This window comes from Pongo abelii, chromosome 11 (assembly GCF_028885655.2).
Source record: "Pongo abelii isolate AG06213 chromosome 11, NHGRI_mPonAbe1-v2.0_pri, whole genome shotgun sequence".
Classification (NCBI taxonomy): Eukaryota; Metazoa; Chordata; class Mammalia; order Primates; family Hominidae; genus Pongo; species Pongo abelii.
This window is the reverse complement of record NC_071996.2, coordinates 73573137-73600272: the sequence shown is the minus strand read 5'-3', so window position 1 is coordinate 73600272 and position 27136 is coordinate 73573137. Positions and strand designations below refer to the sequence as shown.

Here is a 27136-nt window from a genome sequence, read left to right as displayed (position 1 = left end):
TCTATTTAAGAACTACCTTTTGGTAAAAAATACTTCATTTTAAAGATGAAATCTAAAATTCCATATTGTTTATGTTCATTTCATAATAAAATAGCAATTGTAAATAGCAAACTTATTTCTTTGGCTTATCTTTTAATTTGTTGCATGTGTGATGTTTCGATTAGAAGATGTACATAGGAAAAAGCACTTAGTGATAGTATAAAGGGATAAAACAGAAAAAATGTTGCTGTGTGTTATTGTCGTAAACTTTTAAATAATGTGTATCTTTCTACTTGTTTGTAAACTCTGAAATTGTAATCAGGTTATTGTTTTTACAGGTCTTAATTTTAGTTCAAATGATTTCAGAGAAGTAGTAATAACAGAGTAGGTTTTTTCCCTCAAAATTAAGTTACTGACAGACATAAAATTCTTTTTCTTTGACCCAATTTTTTGTGCTTTCTGCTTGTCAGGTTCTTTAAATTTTTTAAATAGGCTGAATTATAGGTAAAATTGAATGAGTGAACTAATTGGAGATAGTATCTGTGAAGTTGTCTCCATGGGATAGGGTGAGGTAGGATGGAGAAACCCATTCTGGTAGCAGCTACTGTTACACTGCATACTAATTTGTTTTGGAAATGTTATTAACATGCTGGGGATTCCTACCATTTATAGGGAATAGAAAATTATTATATATAATTTGCATTAGTATCCTTTAATATGCTATATCTGTCTATGCCAACTGCCCAGAAAGCTTCAACCTAAACTACTTGAACAGTGAATTAAAAAATGATTTATTTTGGTTTTGTTATTTAAGTAGTTCTATTCTGTTCTGTTGTAATTATTGACTGCTTTTCCTGTGCTTTGAGACTTAGTTGACAACTTCAGTCTGTTCTCTATAATAGATGGAGCTATATAACTATCATAATAGTTCTATAATAATGATAGAACCATATAAAGGAACTATGGAAGGGAAAAGGGAATTTTTAGTACAGGATGAGTCATAAGTATCTGTGTGCCCACTTAAACTGTTTTGATAATGAGTTTGTAAGGGCCTATGCTTTATGTCTCATATAAAGATTTACCAGTTATTTTCTAACCAGCCTGTGGTGATAAAGGAATACTTATTTACTTACTTATAGTGATTCCAAGGTGTACTTAAGAGTTTTACTGAAGGGTTATTATTTTCACGTGTAATACCAAATTTCAGATTACTCTTTCTAAATGATGACATTTTACATATGCACCTTATTTTATGAAAATCTGTTATAAAATCCGAAATTGTAGAGCAGTTAAATTAGGAATTGGCTATTTGTGTTACAAAAAGTACACTTTGAAAAGGCTTCAAAGGAGGGTTTGTTTTTGTTTTTGGTTGGTTGGTTTTAAAGCTTTCCTGGTACTTTGAAAATACTGGTTTCTGTGAAAAACACTTTTCTAAAGTAAGGTATACTTAGTGTCCAAATATTATATAGACATTTGTAAAATGTTGTAGAACACTAAACCTTCTAACCTTCGTGTTTTCCTCTTTCCCAGTGTTTGACTTCTATATTTTTCGTATTTACTTACTCTTTCCAATAATTTCCCTTCCATAATCTTTTTCCTGCTTTTTTTTCTAGCTTTTATCAAATTTACTGAGCAGTCTTAGATTTCTAACTCTATCTTCTTTTTAACTAATTTACAACATAACTTTTCTTTTCTTTGACCTTCATCATGGAATATTTTGGGGAAATGGATTAACAATAATGCTGAAACGTACTCTCATGTCATGAATACCCATGTTTTCTTCTGAGAGACTATTTTGGGTGAGAAGAATGAGTGTATTTTAAAGAAAGTGGCCAGTAGTACATACAGGGAACAAAATTAAGCAAGTAATGTCACCTTAGAGCATAAATAGCAGTTGCCTGCTTAGAACCGAGTGTTAATTTTTGAGTTATACAGTTAAAAAATAATAAGCAATAAGTTACATGTATAAAAATAAGTTATTTGGCATTCTGAAGCACAGTTGGAAAATAGGTCATTCTGTTTTCTAAAAAAGATTAAACAGACTTTTAAAACACACAGGACAGGCTTGAGTCAAAAGAAAAGATGTTATGACTTCTGTCTTATCAGCTCCCTATGCTCCTGGGTTTATTAAGCAGACATGAACCCTAACTTGTAAATATACAGCTTCTACCGTGGGCTGGATCTGAATATTTGATGCCCCTTGTATCCTGCACAGGAAATAGAACCAGTCAGTTTACGGTTTAGATTTGGAGCCTGGCATACTCTTGCATTAGCATGGGTGACTCTCTTGCCCTTTCTCCCTTCAATAAATTCTTAACATTAAGCAGAACTAATTATTAGACTAACTTTCTTAGCACTGAAGGACAAAAGTTCATTGAGGAAGCCCATGGCATATGGACATAGGAGAATAGAAAGGCCTGTTTACTTTTTCTTGAAGTGGATAATTTATGACATGCTTTGTGTTTCATAATGATAATCACTGTAATTGAAAAGCTAAACTAAAATATGAAAAAAGTATATTTACCTTTGAATAAATCATGAAGTTTAGTTCATATTTTATGCTGTTCTTCAGGGTTAGAAAAATAATAAATCCAAAGATAGCCTTACTCTGTTATCCAAAGTATGATAGAGTAAGGAAAGAGAGTCAGGCAGAAGCCTCCAAAAGTAAATACATGGCTAAAATAAATAGGTGTTTCTAGTTACTACCAAAAAGTAAATGTAAACTTCCTTACGGGCTTATTAGTCTTCTCTTCGAGATTACGAAAATCACGGCAGAGCATCACTTTTTTTTCCTCTCAACTGTATCAAGAATTCTTTTATCTAATATTTATTGTTATCGTTGTTCCCAGTTTATGCAGTCGTTGCTCACCCATTTATTAAGTGATTTATTGCCATACTCTGCCTGACACAGGCATAATTCAAATTCCCATTTTAACGGAATTACGTAATATTACTTTTTATAGACTTTGAAGCTTTCACCATCTTTGAGTGAACATTAATTACACCTTTTTGAATGCCCAGATCTATATATACTTCCTCTGGAGTAATATCCACCAATAAGTGACAAAGCCAAAACTTGAACCATTCCCACTCCTATTTCAATGACTGTACCCATGTAGTTAATTCCTAGAATTATTTTGTTGTAGATTAATAGTAAGTTGATTCTTTGTATTCAGAAAAATTAATTCATTTGTGGCTTTCCTTGCATCTCTGCTAAGTACTGGACTGTTTGCTTTTCCGTAAGTTTTCTTTTGGTGTGTGGTGGGATGAATGTGCTATTTCATTTTCGTTACAGATAAAGGAGAAGAGTTTTAAGTTAATTATTTTTCATACACATTCTTTTTCATTCTCTTTCACATTCTTTCTTGGGCATTATGTTAGTGACTGTTGAATCAACTACAGTATTTCTTTATTATTAACTAATATATTGATTTTCACTCGATTTATTTTTAAAGGTCAACAAAGACCTTTTTAAAAAGCACATTTTTAAATAAAAACTCAAATAATTTTAAAATGTATCTTAAGGAATTCTTAGACTAGAACTATATAATAAAATATGTGGAGACTATACAAATTATTCCTGAAACTATTTCAAAAGGAACAAGTAACTTTTTTGGTTGTCATTAATTATATACAAACTTCCCCAGTTATTACTTAACAAAAGCTTGTAGTTGCAAAGAGATTAATTTCCTATCTTTAAAAAGTTGTTAATTTGAGGCAAAGCTTCTAAATGATCCTATTTTATCTACCTGTGCCCATGTGGAATCGTGGGTTCAAGGAAACCAACCAAAAACCAGTTTGCTCTTATAGTTGATCAGATTTTGATACCTGTCTCTGATAAGTTCTAATTATGGGAAAACAATTTATCTTTGTGATTCAGAAGCTCTGCTAGGTTGATTATATAGTCAGATCTTTATTCTGGAGTTGAAGAAAATGGTGTGGATTTGCTTTCAAGGATTGTCACTAAATTAATACATAAAACTAAAAACAAAATACAATCCCTGCAAAATCAACTTCCTTGAAATGTCCGTATTTTTAAAAAGATACAAGTTACTAGTCGTAATACCCCAAACTGATGAGTAAATGAGAATTTTGAAAGTTATTAGGTCCAGTAACTATGTCTTGAGACTGCTGTTACCCCAGTTTGTGATATGAACAGCATGTGGGTATGTTACTCTTTATTTTCTTGTCTTCAAATTTTTTTGTCTTCTTGATTTTAAATATTTGATTAGTTGGAGAGAATGTGTTTAGAAAGTATGACATCTCAGTATGGAGTATTAAATAGTGTAGTAGGGATTGGCCTTAATGTGTGTGTTTTGGTATGTGTGTGTGTGTGTGTGAGTGCATTTGACTTATGAGCCCTGAATATAAGTGCCAGAAGTTTTATTTGAAAAACATAACCAATTTGTAATTGAAACAGGATTAGTCAAGAATCATCAGCACCAACACAAATGTATCTTTGCAGACCGAAGGAATCAGCTAAACAATTTACAGTCATCTCAATCTCTACTAAAACAAAAATCACATCCAACATGCCACCTGACACCATTTCTTTCTCTCTCTCTCCTTTGCTCCTTGCGATGTGGCATTCATCTCTCCTTGTGCCTCCGTTCTGAAGAGATAACAGTATAGCAACAACTCTGCCACTGAAATCCTGTTCTCTGACCGATATTGGCATCTGCAAAGAGAAACAACCAGTAACAGGCAGCAGCAGCATCAGTATTAATCTTCCATGATGAAATCTTTACAGGTCAAGAACAAGTACACAGCTCTTTTCTCACTCCTTCACAGTGGACCATGCAACTAGTTGAAATGGAAGACAATGGATTGTCTACAAGCCTTTTGAACAGTGGAGAATACAGGGCGTTGGCTTTAGGTGAATTGACCCCCAAATATTCTTGAAGTTTGATGTCCCCTTTGGTCTTTCTTTATAGAACACCATTGTCATCTGACTTATCAAACCCTTAGTATGACCACAAAGAATAAGTTTGCATATGTGACATTTTTTGTCACTTTAGGTTTGAATGAAAATATGAAAATAATGAGCATTATAATGCTAGAGGGCTTAATCTTTAAACCTGTTGTTCATCTTTATATTTATAGCCATGACTGGAAGAAATCTTCTAGGAATTCTCTCAATTAAAGCCAACTACATTGTACATGATGTTTCTGTAGAACCTGACACAAGATGCTGCTTGTGTAGGCAGTAGTTTTCAGTGGAATTCTGGGAAAAGTACACTATACTGGAAAAAGTCGTGATTAAGCCCATGAAGAATGTTAAAAGATTCCTGATTTCTTGGAGGGTGTGTGTGTGTGTGTGTGCAAGAAAGGTGCCAAGAAGAGTGCTGGAATTCTAACTTTACAATTTGTCCTTACTACTATTTTCCATTTAAAAATGAGTAGTTGTCCCAAAAAGATGACTGTGGTGAGAGAACATGGAACTAGCTGTAGATGGGAAAACTCAGTGTTTACGTTCTTATCTCTTACTCACATATGGACCTGCAAACTATTCTGGCTCTATTTTTCCATATTTATAATCACACAACCTTAACTTGGTAGTAGATAATGTTCAGCTACCAAAATGAAAATGTAGAGGTAAAAGGTGTTTTACTTCCCCTGTGTGTGTGTGTGTCTGTGTGTGTGTGTCTGTGTGTGTGTGTGTGTGTGTGTTTTCGCCCAGGCTGCAGTGTGGTGGCATGATCCCGGCTCACCGCAGCCTCCGCTTCCCAGGTTCAATCGATTCTCCTGCCTCAGCCTCCTGAGTAGCTGGGATTACAGGCACGTGCCACCATGCCTGGCTAATTTTTGTATATATTTTTTAGTAGAAACAGGGTTTCACCGTGTTGGTCAGGCTGGTGTCAAACTCCTGATCTTGTGATCCTCCTGCCTCAGCCTCCCAAAGTGCTGGGATTACAGGCATGAGCCACCGTGCCTGATCCACAGTGTTTAATATTAATCCTGTTGTTATACAGGCAATGGAATTTAAAACATTTTGGAAAGAATCTTAGAAGTCATGTTAGCCATCAGCAAGGTTTGTAACTAATTCAGATTTGTAAATTCAGTTCAGAGATAACTTTCACAAAAAAGAGAAAACAGTTGCTTGGCTACCAGCCCTTCCCAATCATAACTGTAAATCCATGCCATACGCATAATGAGCATGTAGAAGACTAGGTTTAAAAGGAAGCAGAGGCCGGGCATGGTGACTCATGCCTGTAATCCCAGCACTTTGGGAGGCAGAGGCCAGAGGATCGCTTCAGCCCAGGAGTTGGAAATCTTGTCTCTACCAAAGAAAAAAAAAAAAAAAAGTCGGGGCGGGAAAGCAGAAAAGAAAACTGGGAGAAGGACTGCAGTATACTACACGAAGGCATCGCACCTGTGTGTGATCAGGCTTGGTGTCAGCCCCTTAGTGTTGAACGTTAATTTCACTCCTATAATACAGCAGCTGTAAATATTTTTAAGACAAGTGTGCTAGATATTTAAATTTTGCCAATCAGCTGAATTCTTAAACATTTATTTGATGCTGGGGAGGTAGTTTTTGTTTTGTTTTGTTGTAATAAAGTAGAGGAACTGACAGAATTAAAACCTGCCTGTTTTAACAGTCATTCCAAGTTACGGGTATTAATGTATGTATTTATGCATTTGAAGGGAGAATAAGCCATTACCCCTCCACACACACCCAGAAATACAGGAAATGAAGTGTGTAGAGAGCAAAACATTGAGTAAAGGTACTAAGTTAATTATCTAAGCTAGTTGAACACACCTGAGGTGATACAGTATGCTCTCATCAGTAATAAGCCACTTTAGTGATTGGGGATGGGGGTGGAGGGAACATTTATATAATTAGCAAAGAAAGCCCCCAATATTTAATGATTTTTATCTTTTCTCCTTCTCCTACCCTTCTCCCCAATCTACACAATTATTCTCAGGCAAAAATATGATTATGGTGCAATAGTTTCAAAATTCAGACCTGCTTTGTCTAGGTGGTTATTTTGGTTGGTTGGCTGGCTTTTATTTTCGTTGGTTCATATCTCACACATTCATATTTAGGATATGGGAAAGCATATAATATGGTGACATAATAAGGATAAATTCAAAATAAATTGGTAATTTTCTCCTTAATTGTTTTTTTGCACTGCCCTTCCTTTTAATTAGCTTTTTTTTTTTTTTTTTTTTTAGACAGTCTCGCTGTGTCACCAAGGCTGGAGTGTGGAGTGCAGTGGCGCAATGTGGTCTCACTGCAACCTCCGACTCCTGGGTTCAAGCGATTCTCCTGCCTCAGCCTCTCAAGTAGCTGGGACTACAGGGTCCTGCCACCATGCCTGGCTAATTTATATGTTTTTAGTAGAGATGGAGTTTCACTGTGTTGGCCAGGCTGGTCTCAAACTCCTGACCTCGTGATCCACCCACCTCAGCCTCCCGAAGTGCTGGGATTATAGGCATGAGCCACTGCACCTGGCCCTTAATTAGATTTTAATAGTGCCTTTTGTTAATTTCACCTTTCACTTTCTTGGTGGTAAACTTTCAGAATGGCATTATAAATAGTTTGTGAAATTAAAATTTAATTTTTTTAGGATTTAGAGATGTTAACTTTTAAGGGATTAATATTATTCACATTACTAAAGTGAATTTGGTGTTAAAATTTTTTTTTTTCCTGAGACGGAGTCTCACTCTGTTACCCAGGCTGGCTAGAGTGCAGTGGTGTGATCTTGGCTCGCTGCAACCTCAGTCTCCTGGGTTCAAGTGATTCTTGTGCCTCATCCTCCCGAGTAGCTGGGGTTATAGGCGAGCGCCACCATGTCTGGCTTATCTTTGTATTTTTAGTAGATAAAGAGTTTTGCCATGTTGGCCAGGCTGGTCTTGAACTCCTGACCTCAGGTGATCCACCGGCCTTGGCTTCCCAAAGTGCTGGGATTATAAGTGTGAGCCACCTCACCTGGCTGGTGTTAAAACCTCATTCTGAACTGGTTTTCTTAATCAAGTAGTGTTGTTACGGTGAATAGACTGTTCTAAGTTATATTCTTCTACCAACTCCCATAGGTTATAGGCACGCTGAGAATAATACATCAAAATATTTCCTGTTTTATTTTGGCTTTATGCAAAGGCAGTTCTTAGAAATTGAGTTTTTTGGTAGAGAGAATATGTAACATACATTCAGGATTTGCTAAATAACTTTAAACTAGCAAGTTTTATTTTTTCAGTAAATGTATTGGTTTTACATATAAAAATGTATTTTATAACTTTTTAAGCCTTATAGTTTTAATGCCTACCATATTTCACCTTTTAATAATTGCCTTTTGAAAAAAATGCCATTATGAGAAATGCTCCAAAATACTCCAGATTCACCTACCATTTTCTTTTCTTTTTAAAAAACATCTCCTTCACATAGGAACCACCTATCATTTTTAACCTGGAATTTTACAGAAATTCTACATTGCTACAGCCTACATTTGGCTTATAGACTTGAGCCAAAGGAATATTAAGTTGCCATAAGCGACTTTGATTACAAATAGAAAGCATTTCTGTGCTGAAGATCTGGTGAGGGGCAAAGTCTTTTAGTGAAGTTGCTGTGGGAGTTATCCATACACATTTTTTTTTAAATTTTAACTGTTAGAAGGTAGTGTTTTTTGCAAGTTACTTAAACAATGAGACAGTGTTGAGATCTGTTGTATACCTGTCTGACTTGGCTTTTTATGTGAGTGAGAGTATTAGATTTTATTTTTAAATACTGTTAAAATAGCTATAGTATGTACTGTTAAATTTTCCATTGTAGTTTTTGTTTGAACAGAAAAGAGCCATGTCCTTTTATTGTGTATTTAATTGCCAAACTTACCTCTCTCTTTAATGCAGTCTGTTCTTATTTATGTCTCTTCTTCATTGTAATAGCCTACAGAGACCAGTTCATTTCTGGAGATGCTATTTGTCTCTTTGTTTCTTCTAGATTTTCTCTGCTTTCATTAACTGCTCAGCTAGTGTATGAATTCAGGACTGAAACTTGGTGTTCTTACTAAGCACAACCTAGCTGATTGGATTGTCTCTTTTCAGTCTACTCGTCTGGCCTAGTTTTGCTATGAGTTTGAGGATTCTATTCTGTGATGAATTCAGATCAATTGTGAGCCTAGTTAATCCTGTCTTCTCCTGAACCCTTGGAAAAAGATTAATTCTGAGGATGGCCCACAGGTTAATGTCAGTCTCAGGCAAGGAGAATGTAGCCTGCTGGATAGATCTTTGGAAATGATCTGTAGCAAAGATAAGTTGTTCAAACTGTTGTACCCTGGGCCAAACCAAAACCAGGCCTTGCCCCATTCTCTGAGGACAAGGTGTGCTAGACAGTATTGCCCTAGCGTTTATCTACAAGTATGTGTGTTGGCCATAACAAAATATCAGACTGGGCACCTAAACAACAGAAATTTATTCTAGAAGTCCATGACAAGATCAGGCAGAGTTTAGTTTTGGGTAAGGGCTCTCTTGCTGGCTTGCAGATAGCCACCCTCTCACTTTGTCCTCACATGGCCTTTTCTCTGTGCTCCTTGGAGGGAGGGGTGGGGGAGCTTTTCTTCTCATAAGGCCACTAATCCCATCATGAAGGCCCCATAACCTAATCCAACCCTAAGTACCTCCCAAAGGCCTCATCTTCAAATGCTGCCATATTGGGGAATAAGGGCTTCAATATATGAATTTTGAGGGAACACAGACATTCAGCCCATCGCAATATATGTACTTTTTCTTAGTGGAATTTTTAGAGTAGCAGAGTTACCTTTCCCCCAGAAGTGTGTCAGTTTGCTTGAAGTCCAAGATACTGTGAAATACTAACTTACAAGATGAAAGACAAATATATTTCACTGAGTATGGTGGGTTTATATCTATCTATTTAAGACATAGTTTCTTCCCTTGACATTTCCTTCTAAATACCCAGAATCCATCTTTTTTTCTCTAGTGCTACTGACATTTTGTTTTTCTTCCAGTAAACTTAACAATTCAGATGGAATGAAACTTGCTTGTGCTTTTATTTTGTAAGATTTTTATGGGACATATTTGTCATGTTTTTAGAGGCAAAATAAAAAAAGCTTGCTTTAATTTGCTCATACAGACATATTTTATTTTCTTTAACAAGTATTTATTTTGTAATATTGATTACTACCATTGTATAGACATCTGAAGATTATAAAACAAATGTAATTATGTTCATCAACAACCTATTTGAATCTTATATATTTATGACTCAGTAAAAATTAGCTTTTATAAATTCACTGTTGAAATAGTCTCCCCATGCCACAATTTCAAATAAAAGTTAAAACAAGTATTTATTCTAATAGGCTTTTCACAGTTTTATCAGATTATTTAAACTTTCACCAGCCTACCAAATGTTGAGTAGCTTCCTACACGTGTGACAGTCAAATTAAGTTTTTAAGCAGCAAACAGTAACACGAAGGGAAAGAGTCGTTGCTTTCTAGATTCTAGTCTAGATTAGAATTGAATCTAGATTCTAGATTTCTAGTGTAAATTAATTTAAATTCTTTCATACTCCTGGGTAAACCTGTATGGCCAGTTTCTTGTCTGTTTTACATGGCTAAACTATGATAACTAAGCTATGTTTTGAGTTTTTTGTCTCAAAGCTTTAAAATTTACTTCCTGTTTTTATAATGAAACTTTGATTATTGAATCTCTAGGATATCACTTTACTTTTTAAAATTAAAATTAAAAATATATGTGACCGAAGCTGTTAATTAGGAAATTTCAGTTAAGAGAATCTATGTAGTGTACCTATTGTAGAAAATCTCCAAATACTTGTAGAAAGATTTATCTTCATTTGAATTTATTTTGAAATGTTCTATTTGCCATGTAATATCAAATCTGCATTAAATATCTCTGCAACAAGACGTGGTTGAATTTCATTTTAAAATAATAAAAATAACCTTAGGAGTAATGTGAAGTACAAACAACATAATCTTTAGAGATATAATTTGTTTTTTCTCATAATGCTTAGAATATTCCTCTGAATTTCTGTCTTAGGTACTGGTGTAATAAGCTTTATACCTCTGTTATCTGTCTTTGAATGAAATGATAATATTTATATTTTCAAAGTAAATTTCAGAGTTATATTTTGAGGTAAATAATTTTTTATATCAAAAGATAAATTACTAAAAAGAAGCAAAGGAGCTGATGAAATATTTAAATGCATTATTCAGAAAAAACTTCTGTTCCATGTGGTCTAGATTTATAATTCTAGTGGGTACACATTAGGCCAAGGTGATCTGTATTTCTTTACTTCAAAATTATGTACTAAAAATATTCTAAGCAGGGCATGGTGGCTCACACCTATAATCCTAGCACTTTTGAGAGGCTGAAGCAGGAGGATCCCTTGAGCTCAGGAGTTCAGGACTAGCCTGGGCAACACAGTGAGACCCCATCTCCACAAAAAAATAGCCAGGTGTGGTGGCACATGCCTGTGGTCCTAGCTACTTGGAAGGCTGAGGCAGGAGGATTGCTTGAGCTTGGGAGGTCGAGGCTGCAGTGAACTGTGATCATGCCACTGTGCTCCAGCCTGAGTGACAGAGTGAAGAAAGAAATTGGGCTAGAAATTTTCACTGAAACCTGGCACAGGCTTATCCTTTTTTTTTTATTGACGGCGGGTGGCGGTGGACTGGAGAGTGGGGATGGAGTTTCCCTCTTGTTGCCCAGGCTGAAGTGCAGTGGCACGATCTCAGCTCGCTGCAACTTCCACTTCCCAGGTTCAAGCAATTATCCTGCCTCAGCCTCCCAAATAGCTGGGATTACAGGCATGCGCCACCACGCCTCGCTAATTTTGTATTTTTAGTAGAGACGGGGTTTCTCCATGTTGGTCAGGCTAGTCTTGAACTCCTGACCTCATGTGATCCGCCCGCCACAGCCTCCCAAAGTCCAAAGTGCTGGGATTACGTGTGTGAGCGACTGCACCCAGCCCTAGTCTTATCCATTTTTTAAGTAGTATTCAAATTTGTATTGACAAAAAAGGGGGGTGTGTGTGTGTGTGTGTGTATGAATGAATGACATGAATGACATGAGTGATTATGTGTACTTATTTGTCTTGGTGGCTAGTCTAAAAGTTGTATATTTTAAGACAAAAATGTATTTATCAAAATATTTATATTGATTATTAAATCTCTTTAAGGTTTATTTACATCTGCTCTGATACCTTAGAGTCTACTACAGCAATTTATAAATTTTTTGTTGTAATGTATCTTTAGGATTGCAAGTGAGTGGTCAGTTTGTGTGTGTGTGTGTGTGTGTATGTGTACTCCAAATGCTGTAAGGTGTAGGAAGAATCATTCTGTTTTTTTTTTTTCTTCCTTTTTTAACTATTATAAAATATTTTCATTTTGTTTTCTACTAGTAAATTATTCCTTCTTAAATTAAAATTTGCATGGACTAGAAATAGCTCATTTTATGTCATGTCAGTTTTCAACTACCTTTCAGTATATGCATTATAAAAATAGATTTCTTGTAGTACAGAATAAAACCCAGCATCTCATTAGGTATAGATTTTCATGTGGAGAATGGTTTCTTGAAATAGATTTTTGCCTTATCTCTTTCCATCTTTTGGGCATTGAAAAGAGCACTTTGGTCTTTTAACTCAGTGGTACTTAATAATATACTATTCTTCCCATCACTGTAAAAAATTGATGCATGGGTAAAAATATCTTTTTTATATCGCAAATAAATTGAGCTTGTTATAGTCCCCTCTCTTCATTTTCAGGAAGAGGCAGAAATCCAGGCAGAACTTGAACGTTTGGAAAGAGTCAGAAATCTTCACATACGTGAGCTGAAAAGAATAAACAATGAAGATAATTCACAGTAAGTCATTATTTGCATTTCACAGTTTCATATTATTAAAACTACCCCCACCCCGCATAGAGCATAAACACAATATTTCCTTCTTGGGTTGTCTCATCGTACTTAGAAAAGATCCAAAGTCCTTCCCATGGCTTGGAAGGCCTTTTATGATCTGGTCCCTGGCCACCTCACTGTCTTCACTTCTCTTAAACATGTCAAGAGCATTCCCATCTCAGTGGGCTTTTGTGCTTACCATTTCCTCTGCCTGGATGTTCCTCCTCTAAACACCTAATTGGCTTAATTACTCATCTCACTCCAAATGTTCTTTAGAAAGGCCATTCTTAGATCACCCTATTTAAAATAGTAGTCCCTAGCCAGGCCCAGTGGTGCTCACCTGTAGTTCCAGCTACTCAAGAGGCTAAGGTAGGAGGATTGCTTTGTCCAGGAGTTCAAAACCAGCCTCGTCAACATAGTGAGACCCCCATTTAAAAAAAAAAAAAAAAAAAAAAGCAGTCTCTGCTTCTTCATTTCCTTTTTTAATATCGTTACCTTGCTTTATATTTTCTGAATGTTGATCACTATCTGGAATTATAAATTTATTTTTTAGTTATTATTTGTCTCCTCCCTCTAGAATGTAAGCTTCATGAGTGCAAGGACTTGGTTTTGTTCTTGCTGTATCCGTAAAGCCTAGACCAGTGCCTGACATGGCAGGCACTTGATAAATATTTGAATACCAAAGTTAATGTTATAGTAGTGAAGGAGAAATTATTTCAACCAAAAGTATTTCAGTAAGCCATGTATCCCACATTATGTAAGAATTGGGAGAGAAATGGAAAAGTACAGGTTACAGTCTGTGTTCTTAATCGGTTGTCAGAATGAGTGCCATAGATAGTATATGTTGAAGCAATTGAAAGAAAAGAAAATATCTGTGGGCTTGTGGGAGCTTCATGAAAAAGCCAGAAATTGAGCAAGACATGGAAGTAGAAATTAAGCAAGGTACTACTTGGATTTAGTTGGTGTAAAAGAGAGGAAAGGTTTCTGTTTACACTTCATTTTGACTGTTCATGTAGTTTAAAGCTTCATGAGTTAATACAAGTATCAGAATAGGAAGTGGCCAATTTCTGTGTGAAATATGAAAATCTTGCTTAGAAAGGCCTTCTTGTGATGTCTGTGTATGTATAGTTCATAAATACACAGATCATTCCATTGTGTGAAGGGAAAGAAATAATATAGTTATGGAATAACCTAAATTATGTCAGATTAAAATTCTAATGAAAGCCAGGTGTGCTGGCTTACGCCTGTAATCTTTGCACTTTGGGAGGCCAGTGCAAGCAAATCGTTTGAGCCCAGGAGTCAAAAACGAGCCTGAGCAAGGTGGAAAAACCCTGTCTCTACAAAAAATACAAAACTTAGCAGGGAATAGTGGCATGCACCTGTAGTCGCAGCTACTTGGGGGACTGAGGAAGGAGGATCGCCTGAGCCTGGGATGTTGAGCCTGCAGTGAGCCTAGATCGCACTCCAGCCTGAGTGACAAAGTGAGACTGTCTCCAAAAAAAAAAGCGAGGGGCCAGGTGTGGTGGCTCATGCCTGTAATCCCAGCACTTTGGGAGGCTGAGGTGGGCGGATCACTTGAGGTTAGGAGTTCAAGACCAACCTGGCCAACGTGATGAAACCCCATCTCTACTAAAAATAAAAACACTAGCCTGGCATTGTGGTGGGCGCCTGTAATCCCAGCTACTTGGGAGGCTGAGGCAGGAGAATCGCTTGAACCCGGGAGGCGGAGGTTGCGCCACCGCACTCCAGCCTGGGCAACAGAGCAAGACTGTCTTAAAAAAAAAAAAAAAAAGTGAGACTCTGTCTCCAAAAGAAAAAAATGTAATAGAGCATATGGTACAAAACTAATTTAAGACTAACTATTCCGAAAATTACATTTCAAATTTTGTGGATCTGACTTACATTGATGAAAATAAAATCAACTGTTACAGCTTTACAGTGTGGCTTGAAACTAAGCAGAAATTTCTTATATCTACAAGTTTCTCAAGAAAAAGCTTAAATTACTAAATCTAGAGTCAATTGATCTTGAAAAAAATAATAAAATACAATGTATTTTGGCCAGGCGTGGTGGCTCACACCTGAAATCGCAGTTCTTTGGGAGGTCGAGGCAGGTGGATCACAAGGCCAGGAGTTCGAGATCAGCCTGGCCAATATGGTGAAACCCCGTCTTTATTAAAAATACAAAACTTAGCTAGGCATGGTGGCACGTGCCTGTAGTCTTAGCTAATCGGGAGACTGAGGCAGAAGAATAGCTTTAACCCGGGAGGCAGAGGCTGCAGTGAGCCAAGGTCACGCCACTGCACTCCAGCCAGAGCGAGACTCTGTCTCAAAAAATAAAATAAATAAATAAATAAATAAAGTGTATTAGCATTGCAAAGCTGACTTTTTTTTTTTTTTTTTTTTGAAAGTGTACATTTTGGAACCACATTTTTCTGCTAAGCCCTGCCTTTTATTAGCTGTTAAGCAAGTTACTTAACTTTTCTGTGCAGCAGTACCTTCATTTATAAAATAGACATAGTTATAGGACCTACCTGATAGGGTGGGTTGAAAACTAAATGAGTTAATACAGGTAAGAGCATAAAACGCACAAGTTGAACATCCTAATGTTGGAAATCTGAAATGTAAACTGCTCTAAAATCTGAAAAATTTTGAGCACTGACATGACATTCAAAGGTCATGCACAAAGGAAATGCTCATTGGAGCATTTCAGATTTTGGATTTTCAGATTAGGGATGCTCAGTCGGCAATATCCTAAAATCAAAAAAAAAAAAAAAAAATCCAAAATTGGAAACACTTCTGGTTCCAGGTATTTCAATAAGGGATACTCAGCCTATATATGGCAAGTACAGTAAATTCTAAGTAGTAATAGTAGTAGTATTACCTACGAGTGTTTTTTTTAATTTTAAAAAATCTTTTTAAAATTGGTGGTTATTTTACAAAAGTCCAAAGACAGTAAAATTTAATGATGAAAGCCAGTTTATAATTATGTTTAATCATATGTCAATACTGTAAAAGCTTGATATAACTCCCAATATAAAAGTCTGTTTTTTCCAGAGAAGTGATTCCTGCTGAGTACATAAAGGATTTTATGAAGCTCTTGGCAATGCAGTAATTGTTAGGTCTTTGTGAGAGTGCTATATTGGTCACTGATCCTGAATATTGAGCTATAAAAGTTTTGTGAGCGCCAAAGCCTTAAGATGGGTGGTAGTCATACAGATAGACTGGTAGAGAATGAAAAGAAATATTGAATGAAATTTGAAATTAGCAGTGGAATAGCTGAGAAATAAATAGCTAGGAATAGAATAAGAGAGTAGAACTTCAGTGTAGAAGGAATTTTTGTGTGTGTGTTTTAATATGTCTGTTTTTTGCCCCCACCTCTAAGGTTCAAAGATCACCCAACATTAAATGAAAGATATTTATTACTTCATCTGCTTGGTAGAGGTGGCTTTAGTGAAGTATATAAGGTAATGTATGTTTTATTCTGTTTTTTTACACTAACGTAGCAAGGATATAGGAGTATTTGGTTAAGAAGTACTTATGTTGTCTGGGAATGGTGGCTCACACATGTAACCCCAGGGCTTTGGGAGATGGGAGGGAGCCTGAGGCCAGGAGTTTGAGACCAACCTGGGCAACATAGTGAGACCTCGTCTCTACTTAAAAAAAAATCAGCCAGGTGTGGTGGCGCACTCATGTAGCCCCAGCTACTCAGGAGGCTGAGGTGGGAGTATTGCAGAGTCCAGGAATTCATGGTTGCAATAAGCTATGATTGCACCACTGCACTCTAGTCTGGGTGACAGAGCAAGACCCTGTCTCAAAAAAAAAAAAAAATACTTGTCTTTTGTTTATTGATTATATGTCCTCATTATAAAAAAGGGTTTGTTGTGGCTTCTGTTGTCTTATTTCCAGAATCCAAAGACTGTCCTTGCCACCTGCACAGTCCCTGTGATATTTGATACCTAGTCACCATTAACCAGTCCAATACAAAGAGTAACAGCTATTTAAATCAAGATAGGCAGGTAGCCATTTAATACAGTACACTTAGAAAGATTGTACCCCTTAATTTAAAAATGTCTGAAGTATTAACATGTCCTGAATTTATCCAAATTTCTACCTATGTCAAGTCTGTTTCTCAAATGCATATGTATAAATGTAGCATTTTTACTCCCCATGTTTATTTTATGCCTTTCTTTCTTTCTTTTTTTTTTTTTGTACTTTATGTTGTATCTTTTAGCCTAACCTTTAAATATTGGATTCCTAAGGTCCCTTTTATCATTCTGTATTCTCCCTTAAGAAGGTTTTTATCCTCTCTCATTCACTGGGTTATCTATTTGGTGTCACCCCCAGGTGATATCTAGCTCACACTTTCTTTCTGAGTTCAGTACCTCAAAGTGTGTTTGTATACATGACTTACTTCATGTGGGTGCTTCACAGGTACTGGAAACTCACATTTGAAATAGAACTTATCTTCCTCTCCTCTAAAATGCCTTTTAACACTGCTTCTGACTTCCCTGATTTCAGTATATAACATTGCCATTCATCTTCCTGGTCCCTCAAGTGAAAAAACACAAAAACCATCGTATGCTCTTCCTTTCCCTTTGTTCCCCTCCCCTCACATATTATAAGCCCCTAGTTCCTGCTATTATTGATGTCATTAAGTTCTCCTAAATTCAGCCATGACCCTTCCCTTCTGTCTCTTAGCTCAAGGCTTCTTCCGGAACCTCATAGCTGATTGTCTTCTTTTGGGCATTACTTTTCTCAAGTCATTTTGTACACTGGAACTAGAGTGAACTTTTTATAAAAGGCAACCTGATCATCTGTCCCACTTGAAAGCCCCAGTAGCTTCCCACTTGCTCTTAGGATGAAGTCCTAGTGAAGGGTTATATGCTTATCTTTAGTTCCTCTAAACAGCTTCCCTGACCCCCTGCATCTTCTCAGATAGATTTGGTGTGCCTTTTTATAAGCTCCTTGTAATACTTTGTGCTTCATTATGTACTGGCATAGTTGGTTAAAAGCTTTGGTTCTGAAGCCAGACAGCTAGGTTTAAATCCTGACTGCTATTTACTAATTTTATTAATTTGGGCTTCTTACTTAAATCTCTGTCTGACTCATCACCTCCTTCTGAGAATAATAACAATACCTACATTATAGGGTTGTTGCAGTGATTAACTGAGTTATCACATGTAAATCATATAGAACATAGGTGCTAAGATAAGCTGATAAGATTATTAGAAATCCTGCTTGTTGGCCATGGCTAACACCTGTAATCCTAGCACTTGGTGGGGCCAAGGCAGACAGATTGCCTGAACTCAGGAGTTTAAGACCAGCCTGGGCAACATGGCGAACCCCTGTTTCTACTAAAAATACAAAAAAAAAAATTAGCTGGGCATGATGGCACATGCCTGTAGTTCCAGCTACTCGGAGGCTGAGGCATGATAATTGCTTGAACCTTGGAGGTGAGAGGTTGCAGTGAGCCAAGATTGTGCTACTGCACTGCACCCTGGGGGACAGAGGGAGACACTTTCTTTCAAAAAAAAAAGAAAAAGAAATCCTGACTGTTGCACGGGACAAAGACTATGCCCTTCTCGTTCCTGCTTCTGACTTGGAAAAATTATGGGATTTGAATTAAGAGAACTTCAGTTCAACCATGCACTATTTTTTGTTATTTTGTTAACTTAGATAAGCATTACATGTCAGGGTCCTCACCTTCCTCATTCATCAAAAGTGATCTTTGGGCTCTCTTCCAATTCCTGTTTGTCTGATTCTAATAATAGTTTATCCTTAAGCACTTAATGGGTGAAGTAGGCTTACCATAAGGTAGAAAAGATTATCATGATATTTCAGCTGGGATCTAAAAGTCACTAAAAGTGCAATTAGCATTAGCGTGGCCTAAAAGTTGTTGAGCTTATGGACTTATCATGAGCCTTCATAACAACCCTCTGCTACTGCCTGGTTGTATTTTAAATAACTATTTTAGCCTCATAGGTAGGACTTTTGTAGAAGAGGCTTACATAGAGATTAGAAAGTGCAGATTGGGGCCCAGTGACTTGAACTTTCTATACTGACCTAAATACTAGTGACATCATTCTCTAAGCCCTTTAAAGCCCTTTCCTGATTCCCAGGTCTGTTGGGAAACAACCAGACAAAAAGCAGATTGTAAGTCAAGAAGTAAAGAGTTGTATTTTATACCAGGATGGGAGATGTTGAGTCAGTTGCTGAGTGATTGCCATATTAACCTTATGGAAAGGTATACTTCTACTCACCTGAAATTTTGGGAGGAAGATATGTTATATATAATTTATTATAATCAGTATACTCTGATGATAACTTTTTATTGCTTGGTTTTTTCTTCAGTTATCCTTTACTATGATTGCCTTGAATTCTTTATAGATTTGTTCTGCCTTGTCCCTTACATAAACTTATTTTATTTTTATTCTTTTCAGTTTCTTTACACTTAACCCTTAATAATAATATGTAATTAGCTAATGTTTCTTGGCTGTACCACGTATTATTCTAAACACCTCGTATGTTTTACCCCCATTTAATCCTCTCAATAACCCTAACTTTTGGGGCTCAGAGAGGGTATTAGCACAGAGTCACTCAGCTAATAAGCTAATCTGATTGCAAAGAGAATATTCTTAACAACTGTGTGCTATATTATATCTGATCTCATACTTTTATAGTTTTGTACCAAAGTAGTCACTTTACTGCTTATCCCCTCCTGCTTATTTTTAGGTTAAATTGATGGGAGGGAATGAGGACCTTCTTTCTAATAAATACGTAAGCTTTTAAGTGAAAGGGACACCTTTGTGTATAAATCACAATGGAACTAAAATTATTAAATGTCTCTTTAATGGTATTCATTGTTTTTTAAAAAAACATAAGTCATGTAAAGCTGTTAAAACACTGATCATTCTGTGTTTTTAATTTAAGAAATAAGCTGGTGATTTGAACAAATCAAGTATAAATTCTTTTTGAGACAACTAGGGAAAATTGAAGACAGGTTAGGTATTAGATGAGATGAAGGAATTATTACTGATGTAGTTAGGTGTGATAATGGTATATGGTTATTTTTATTTAAATACTGATGTGTTTACTGGGAGAAATAATGTGTTTGTTTTAATAATACTCTGGTTGGGGAGGGTGGGATGCAAGGATACTGGGGAATAGATGAAACAAGAATGGCAAAATATTGATAATTTTTGAAACTGGATGGTAGGGGCATAAGGGCACATTATAGTAGTCTACTTGTGTATATGTTTGAACAGTTTTATAGTAACTGTAGAATTTTTTTCAACAGTTGGAAAAATAACTGTTAGGAACTTTTAAATTTTTCTAAAAAGTGAGAAGTAGGAGGTTGCTAGGAAAAGATAGATTTAAAAGGTTTTATCCAACCTACAAAAAAAGTGGTACAGTCATCTGTTTTCCTGGCTGCTTACTACTAGTATAGAGGAATAAGTCCACATTAAAAACAAATAATAGCTTTATTGTTTTATTTTTATTCAGTATATTGGCATTTATAAAATTTAATGTGAAAATTCACATTAAGGTTTTCTCTGATTTATTACCATGGAATTTCTGCCTTCTGATAATAAAAGTGTCATTGAACTATATATAGTCTTAGCAGAGAAGATCATTAATAATTGTAGGGTTTGTCCTAATTCCATATTATTGCAAAAATTATCACCAAAATTAAAAACATCTCTTCAGCTATTCAGTTGGTCTTTCATCTTAATTGTTTTTGACTTGAAATCCTAGGCTTTTGACCTTTATGAACAAAGATATGCTGCTGTGAAGATACATCAGCTTAATAAAAGCTGGAGAGATGAGAAGAAAGAAAACTACCACAAGTAAATACTAATACTTTATGGTTTTTAAAAATTGAATATTTTTTGAATGATCATGGAGAATTAATACACTGTCTTCTCGTAGACATGCCTGCAGAGAGTATAGAATACACAAAGAACTGGATCACCCCAGAATAGTTAAACTCTATGATTATTTCTCCTTGGATACAGATACGTAAGTGAATATTAAGGTTTAATTTTTAAGGAAAGGTATGCTTGCTTTCTCTTTCCCCATCCTGTGTTGATGATATAAATACTCTCCATTTCCCCATTGTGATTCTGAATTCTTGGATATTACTTATATCTAATTTTTTTCTCTTCTCTGTTGTAGGTTTTGTACAGTGTTAGAATACTGTGAAGGCAATGACTTGGATTTCTATCTGAAGCAACACAAGTTAATGTCAGAGAAAGAAGCTAGGTCTATTGTAATGCAGATTGTAAATGCACTAAGATATCTCAATGAGATCAAACCCCCTATTATACATTATGATCTCAAGCCAGGTAATTATGAAATTTGTCGAATTTTTTTTTAAACTTGAGTATAGTTTTTAAAAGTCATTCATTAAGTTATCTGAAAACATGTTTTTTGGTTTTGCTTTTAAGACATCAGTAGAATACTAGTAAAATTAAAAGTTATTAAAGTTATGTTTTTCATGTATGTATCATTAAAAGAATCTTATATTTTATTCTTAGGAAACATCCTACTGGTAGATGGAACAGCATGTGGTGAAATCAAAATCACTGATTTTGGTCTGTCCAAGATTATGGATGATGATAGCTATGGTGTAGATGGAATGGATCTAACTTCCCAGGGGGCAGGCACTTACTGGTAAGTGTATTACTAAAAACATCAGAATATCTAGATTAGTGCCCAGTGCTTTTATGATAATTTAGTGTTTTTTTATTTCCATGTAGCCATTAAGATTACTGTGGTAAAGGTACTGATATTAAGCTCTCAGTTGAGAGGGAGACTTCTGTGGTCATTCCTCTTTTCTCATCTGTTCTTAACTGCAAATAACAGCATACTGGAAAGAGAATGACTTGGCATTAACAAGTGACTTCAGTACCTGCCAGTCAGAAATTCCTAACAGGAAGAATTCATTCATGGGTTTTCTTCTACAATGTTAGGGTGATGTTTATCGTAAATATAAATACTTATGTTAATATAATATTTTAACTGTTGCAAGCATCAAGCCCTCTCTGTGGAGGTTATATGGTTGCAGGGATTTTCGTTTTATTTTGAGACAGGGTCTTGCCCTGTGCAGTGGTGTAATCTTAGTTCACTGCAGCCTCAAACTCCTAGGCTCAAGCAGTCTGCCCACTTACTCTTAAGTAACTGAGACCACAGGTATGCACCACTATGCCCAGCTAATCTAAATTTTTTGTAGAGACAAGGTCTTAATTTGTTGCCCAGGCTGGTCTTGAACTCCTGGTATCAAGTGATCTGCCTCTCCCAAAGTGCTTGGATTACAGGCATGAGCCACTGCACCTGGCTGGTAGTTTTTGTGGAAGATGGATGTTTTGTTGGTTGTGAATGGGAGATAAATTTGGCATATTCTTTGGACTTAACTTCCAGAAATCCCTTTTAAAGACTTGATATGTATAGATTTAAATTTAGATATAATCACAGATTCATAGATATAAATCTGAATGACTGTCATCCCCTCAGTATACCTACGTGTTCACAAAAACTACTTCAGTGTGAATTTTCAAACTTGTTAAATTCACCAAAGTGGAGAACATAAACTATAAAATTTCAAAACAAACTTAGTTCTCAGAGAAAATTAGTTTAGCATAAAGAGTGACATTTTAATGGGAAGAAAGATAACTGCGTTCAACTTCATTGAAACAGGATTGTGACTACAAACATAAATGTGACTTCAGGTTTTCCAGAACAGTGTTCACACAACCTGAGCACATCATAACCAGTTACACACGATGCCACTGTCTGTATAGATTTCACTTTTAATGAACAGGGAATAGTCATATTCGTGTATTCTTTTAAAGCCACTTTAAAATTTTAAATTTGGCTTGTGGCATTTCCTAGGAACATGGATAAGATAATAATGTCATGAATTTTTTCTTCATATTTTAAGAAAACTATTCAAACTGGTAACCCCCTGAAAGTCAATATTCTCAAAGTCTTTGGACTTTTTTCTTTTAGCAACAAGGCTCATTTTTTTTTTTTAACAACAAAATCTTATTCTAATAAAACCAACAAAGACAAAGCATCTTGGTAGAATCTTAGATTCCATGGAAGATAGCTTGAAAACCATGTTCTAAACAATAAATTATTTTTCCTCTGCAGTACATTCTCATTATTTGTTTCTCTCTCACTCTGGCTTCAGTAGTATAGGAAAGGACAAGGAAATTTCCCTTTTACAGATGGTCGAGGGACAAAGAGCTTACGTTTCAGGGGCTGTACTGGAAGGAGATACAATAATGGTGTTGTTATATAGGAACATGGAATGTATTTCTCATGGAAACCTGTGGTCCAGAAATGGGTTTATGTCTACAGTCATATTAGTTGTTTAGCTTTGTACAGCTGACCTTGAATAATATGGGTTTGAAATGCATGGGTCCACTTTTTTGTGGCTTTTTTTTTTTTTCCGAAAAATACATTGCAAAATTTTTTGGAGATTTGCAACAATTTGAAAAATCTCACTGATGAACCATGTAGCCTAGAAATATTGAAAAAATTGGCTGCACACGGTGGCTCACGCCTGTAATCCAAGCATTCTGGGAGGCTGAGGCGGGCGGATCACTTGAGGTCAGGAGTTCGAGACCAGCATGGCCAACATGGTAAAACCTCATCTCTACTAAAAATACTAAAAGTACAAAAGTTAGCTGGGCGTGGTGGCACATGCCTGGAATCCCAGCTACTCGGGAGGCTGAGGCAGGAGAATTGTTTGAACCCAGGAGGCAGAGGTTGCAGTGGGCTGAGATCACACACCACTGCACTCCTGCCTGGGCGACAGAGCAAGACTCCGTCTTGAAAAAAAAAAAATACTGAAAAAATTAAGAAAAAGGTATGTCACGAAGGCATGGAATATATGTAGATACTCGTCTGTTTTATCATTTACTGCCATAAAATGTACACAAATCTATTATAAGAAGTTAAAATTTATCAAAACATGTATACAAACACAGACTGTACCTGGTGCTATTTGCAGTTGAGAGAAATGTAAACAAACGTAAAGATGCCGAATTAAATAACTTCATAAAATTAACTGTACCACATACTGTGTACCGTAATAATTTTGTAGCTACATCTTGTTGCTATTGTAAGGAGCTCAACTGTTTTGAGTATCTGTTTAAAACACTGTGATGCTAATCTCCACGTGAGCAATTAATCTCTCCAGTAAAAGGCCTATTGCAGTAAAAAGTAATCTCTCATGATTCTCAAATATTTTTCATCACGTTTAGTGCAATATTGTCAACCTTGAATAACACCAGTAATGATGGAAGTGCTCTCAAGGAGCAGAGAAAAATCATGACATTACAAGAAAAAGTTGAATTGCTTGATATGTACCGTAGATTGAGGTCTGCAGCTGCAGTTGCCCACCATTCCAAGATAAATGAATTCAACAAAAAGATCGTTGTTAAAAAAAAGAAATTTGTAAAGCTGTCACTGCAGCTATGTCAGCAGGCACAGAAACCTTGTATTTTTTTTTTTTTTTTTTTTTTTTTTTGAGGCAGAGTCTTGCTCTGTCGCCCAGGCTGGAGTGCAGTGGTGCAATCTCAGCTCACTGCAAGCTCTGCCTCCCGGGTCCACACCCTTCTCCTGCCTCAGCCTCCCGAGCAGCTGGGGACCACAGGTACCTGCCACCACGCCTGGCCAATTTTTTGTATTTTTAGTAGAGACGGGGTTTCACTGTGTTAGCCAGGATGGTCTCGATCTGACCTCGTGATCCACCCGCCTCGGCCTCCAAAAGTGCTGGGATTACAGGTGTGAGCCACTGCGCCCAGCGAAACCTTGTACTTTTTGCAAAATACCCTTTTATCTCTAATTGAAAATGCAAGCCATGCACGGTGGCTCATGCCTGTAATCCCAGCACTTTTGGGAGGCTGAGGCAGGCAGATGAGATCACTTGAGCCTGAGAGATGAAGATCAGCCTGAGCAACATGGCGAAACCCCCATCTCTGCATAAAAATACAAAAATTAGCCAAATGTGGTGGCACACACCTGTAGTCCCAGCTACACAGGAGGCTGAGACAAGAGGATCATCGCTTGAGCCTGGGATGTGGAGATTGCAGTAAGCCCAGATTGCACCACAGCACTCCAGCCTGGGTAACAGAGTGAGAACATGTCTCAAAAGGACAAAGAAAATGCAGCTTTTTGGGTGCATGATACCCACAGACTGTAATGTGATTTTAGAAAAAGCAGGCTGGGCACGGTGGCTCACGCCTGTAATCCCAGCACTTTGGGAGGGCGAGGCAGGTGGATCACGAGGTCAGGAGATCGAGACCATCCTGGCTAACACGGTGAAACCCCGTCTCTACTAAAAATATAAAAAATTAGCCAGGCATGGTGGCAGGCGCCTGTAGTCCCAGCTACTCGTAGTCCCAGCTACTCGGGAGGCTGAGGCAGGAGAATGGCATGAACCGGGGAGGCGGAGCTTGCAGTGAGCCAAGATTGTGCCACTGCACTCCAGCCTGGGTGACAGAGCCAGACTCTGTCTCAAAAGTGGGGGAAAAAAAAAAAAAAAAAGAAAAAGAAAAGAGATTATATGACCATTTTAAAGCAAAAGGAAGGTAAAGGATCTAAAGCTGGAGAATTTCATGCCAGTAAAGGATGGTTTAATAATTTTAGAAAAAGGGTTGGCTTTAAAAATGTCAAGATAACAGGAGAAACAGCTCCCGCCAACCAAGAGTTCCCAGATGCTATTAAGAAAATAATTGAGGCCAGGCGCGGTGGCTCATGCCTGTAATCCCAGCACTTTGTGAGGCCGAGGCGGGTGGATCACGAGGTCAAGAGATGGAGACCATCCTGGCCAACGGTGAAACCCCATCTCTACTAAAAATACAAAAATTAGCTGGGTGCGGTGGCGCATGCCTGTAGTCTCAGCTACTAGGGAGGCTGAGGCAGGAGAATTGCTTGAACCCAGTAGGCAGAGGTTGCAGTGAGCAAGATCACACCACCGCACTCCAGCCTGGGCAACAGAGCAAGATTCGGTCTCATTCATGAATGAATGAATGAAAAAGAAAAAATAATTGAGGAGAAAGGATAGCTGCCTGAACAGATAATTTAATGCAGACAGACGTGCCCTATTCTGGAAAATAAAAATGCCACGAAGGACATTTATTTGTAAGGAAGAGAAGTGAGCACCAGGATTTGACGTAGGAAGGGACAGGCTAATTCTACTGTTTTATGCAAATGCAGTTGGGTTTATGATCAGAACTGCCGTTATCTATAAAGCTGCTAACTCTGGAGCCTCAAACAGAGAAGATAAATACCAGCTGTCAGTCTTTTGCCTATACAACAAGGAGGCCTGGACAATTAGAACCCTTTTTTTGGATTGGTTCCATCAGTGCTTTGTCCCTGAAGTCAGGAAGTACCTTGCCAATAAGGGACCACCTTTTAAGGTTCTTTTGATACTGGACAATGCCCCTGGCCACCTAGGAGCCCATGAGTTTAACACTGAAGATATTGAAGCCATCTACTTGTCCCCAGACACAACAATATCTGTAATTCAGCCTCTAGATCAAGAGGTCTTAAGGAACTTTAAGGCTCATTACACATGATACTCTATGGAAAGGATTGTCAGTGCTGTTAAAGAGGACCCCAGTAGACAGAACATCATGAAAGTCTGGAAGGATTACACCACTGAAGATGTTATCATTTTAGAAAAAGCCGTGAAAGCCATCAAGCCTGAAAGAGTACATTCCTGCAAGAGAAAACCGTGTCCAGATGTTGCATATGACTTCACAGGATTTATGACAGAGGCAGTCAAGGAAATCATGAAAGAGACTGTGGATACGGCAAAGAAGGTGGGGTGAAGGGTTTCAAGATATGGATCTTGGAGAAATTCAAGAGCTAAAAGACACCCCTCCAGAGGAATTAAGGTGACTTGATGGAGATGGGTGCTTCCAAACTGGTGCCAGATGATGAGAAAGTAGTAGTAGAAGAGGCACTGCCAGAAAACAAGTTGACATTAGACAGCCTGGCAGAAGGGTTTCTATTAGTCAAGACATTGCTTTTGACTTTTATGACATGGACCCTTCCATAATACAGGCACTGAAACTAAAGCAAATGGTGGAAGAAGGATTGATACTATATAAAAAAGCAAAGCAAATTATGATGTCTGTAAAGTTGGCCCTGAGTGTGTCTGCCTCCCCTTTCATCTCTTCCCCCCGTCACCCCTGAGACAGCAAAATTAACCCCTCCTCAGTCTACTCAACCTAAAGATGACAAGGATAATCCACTTTCACTTAATGAATAGTGATTT

At 37.1% G+C, this 27136-nt stretch overlaps 1 protein-coding gene across 6 annotated transcripts in view; it reads left to right on the top strand.

Annotated features, from left to right (window-relative positions):
* TLK1 (tousled like kinase 1) overlaps positions 1-27136 on the top strand; it is a 172980-nt gene that overhangs the window by 136309 nt on the left and 9535 nt on the right. For all 6 annotated transcript variants that reach the window (XM_024243612.3, XM_024243613.3, XM_054549490.2 and 3 more), the window contains 6 exons: positions 12713-12810; positions 16226-16307; positions 20599-20690; positions 20773-20862; positions 21019-21188; positions 21381-21516. In XM_024243612.3, the coding sequence (XP_024099380.1) occupies positions 12713-12810; positions 16226-16307; positions 20599-20690; positions 20773-20862; positions 21019-21188; positions 21381-21516 (668 nt within the window). The remainder of the gene's footprint in view (positions 1-12712; positions 12811-16225; positions 16308-20598; positions 20691-20772; positions 20863-21018; positions 21189-21380; positions 21517-27136) is intronic.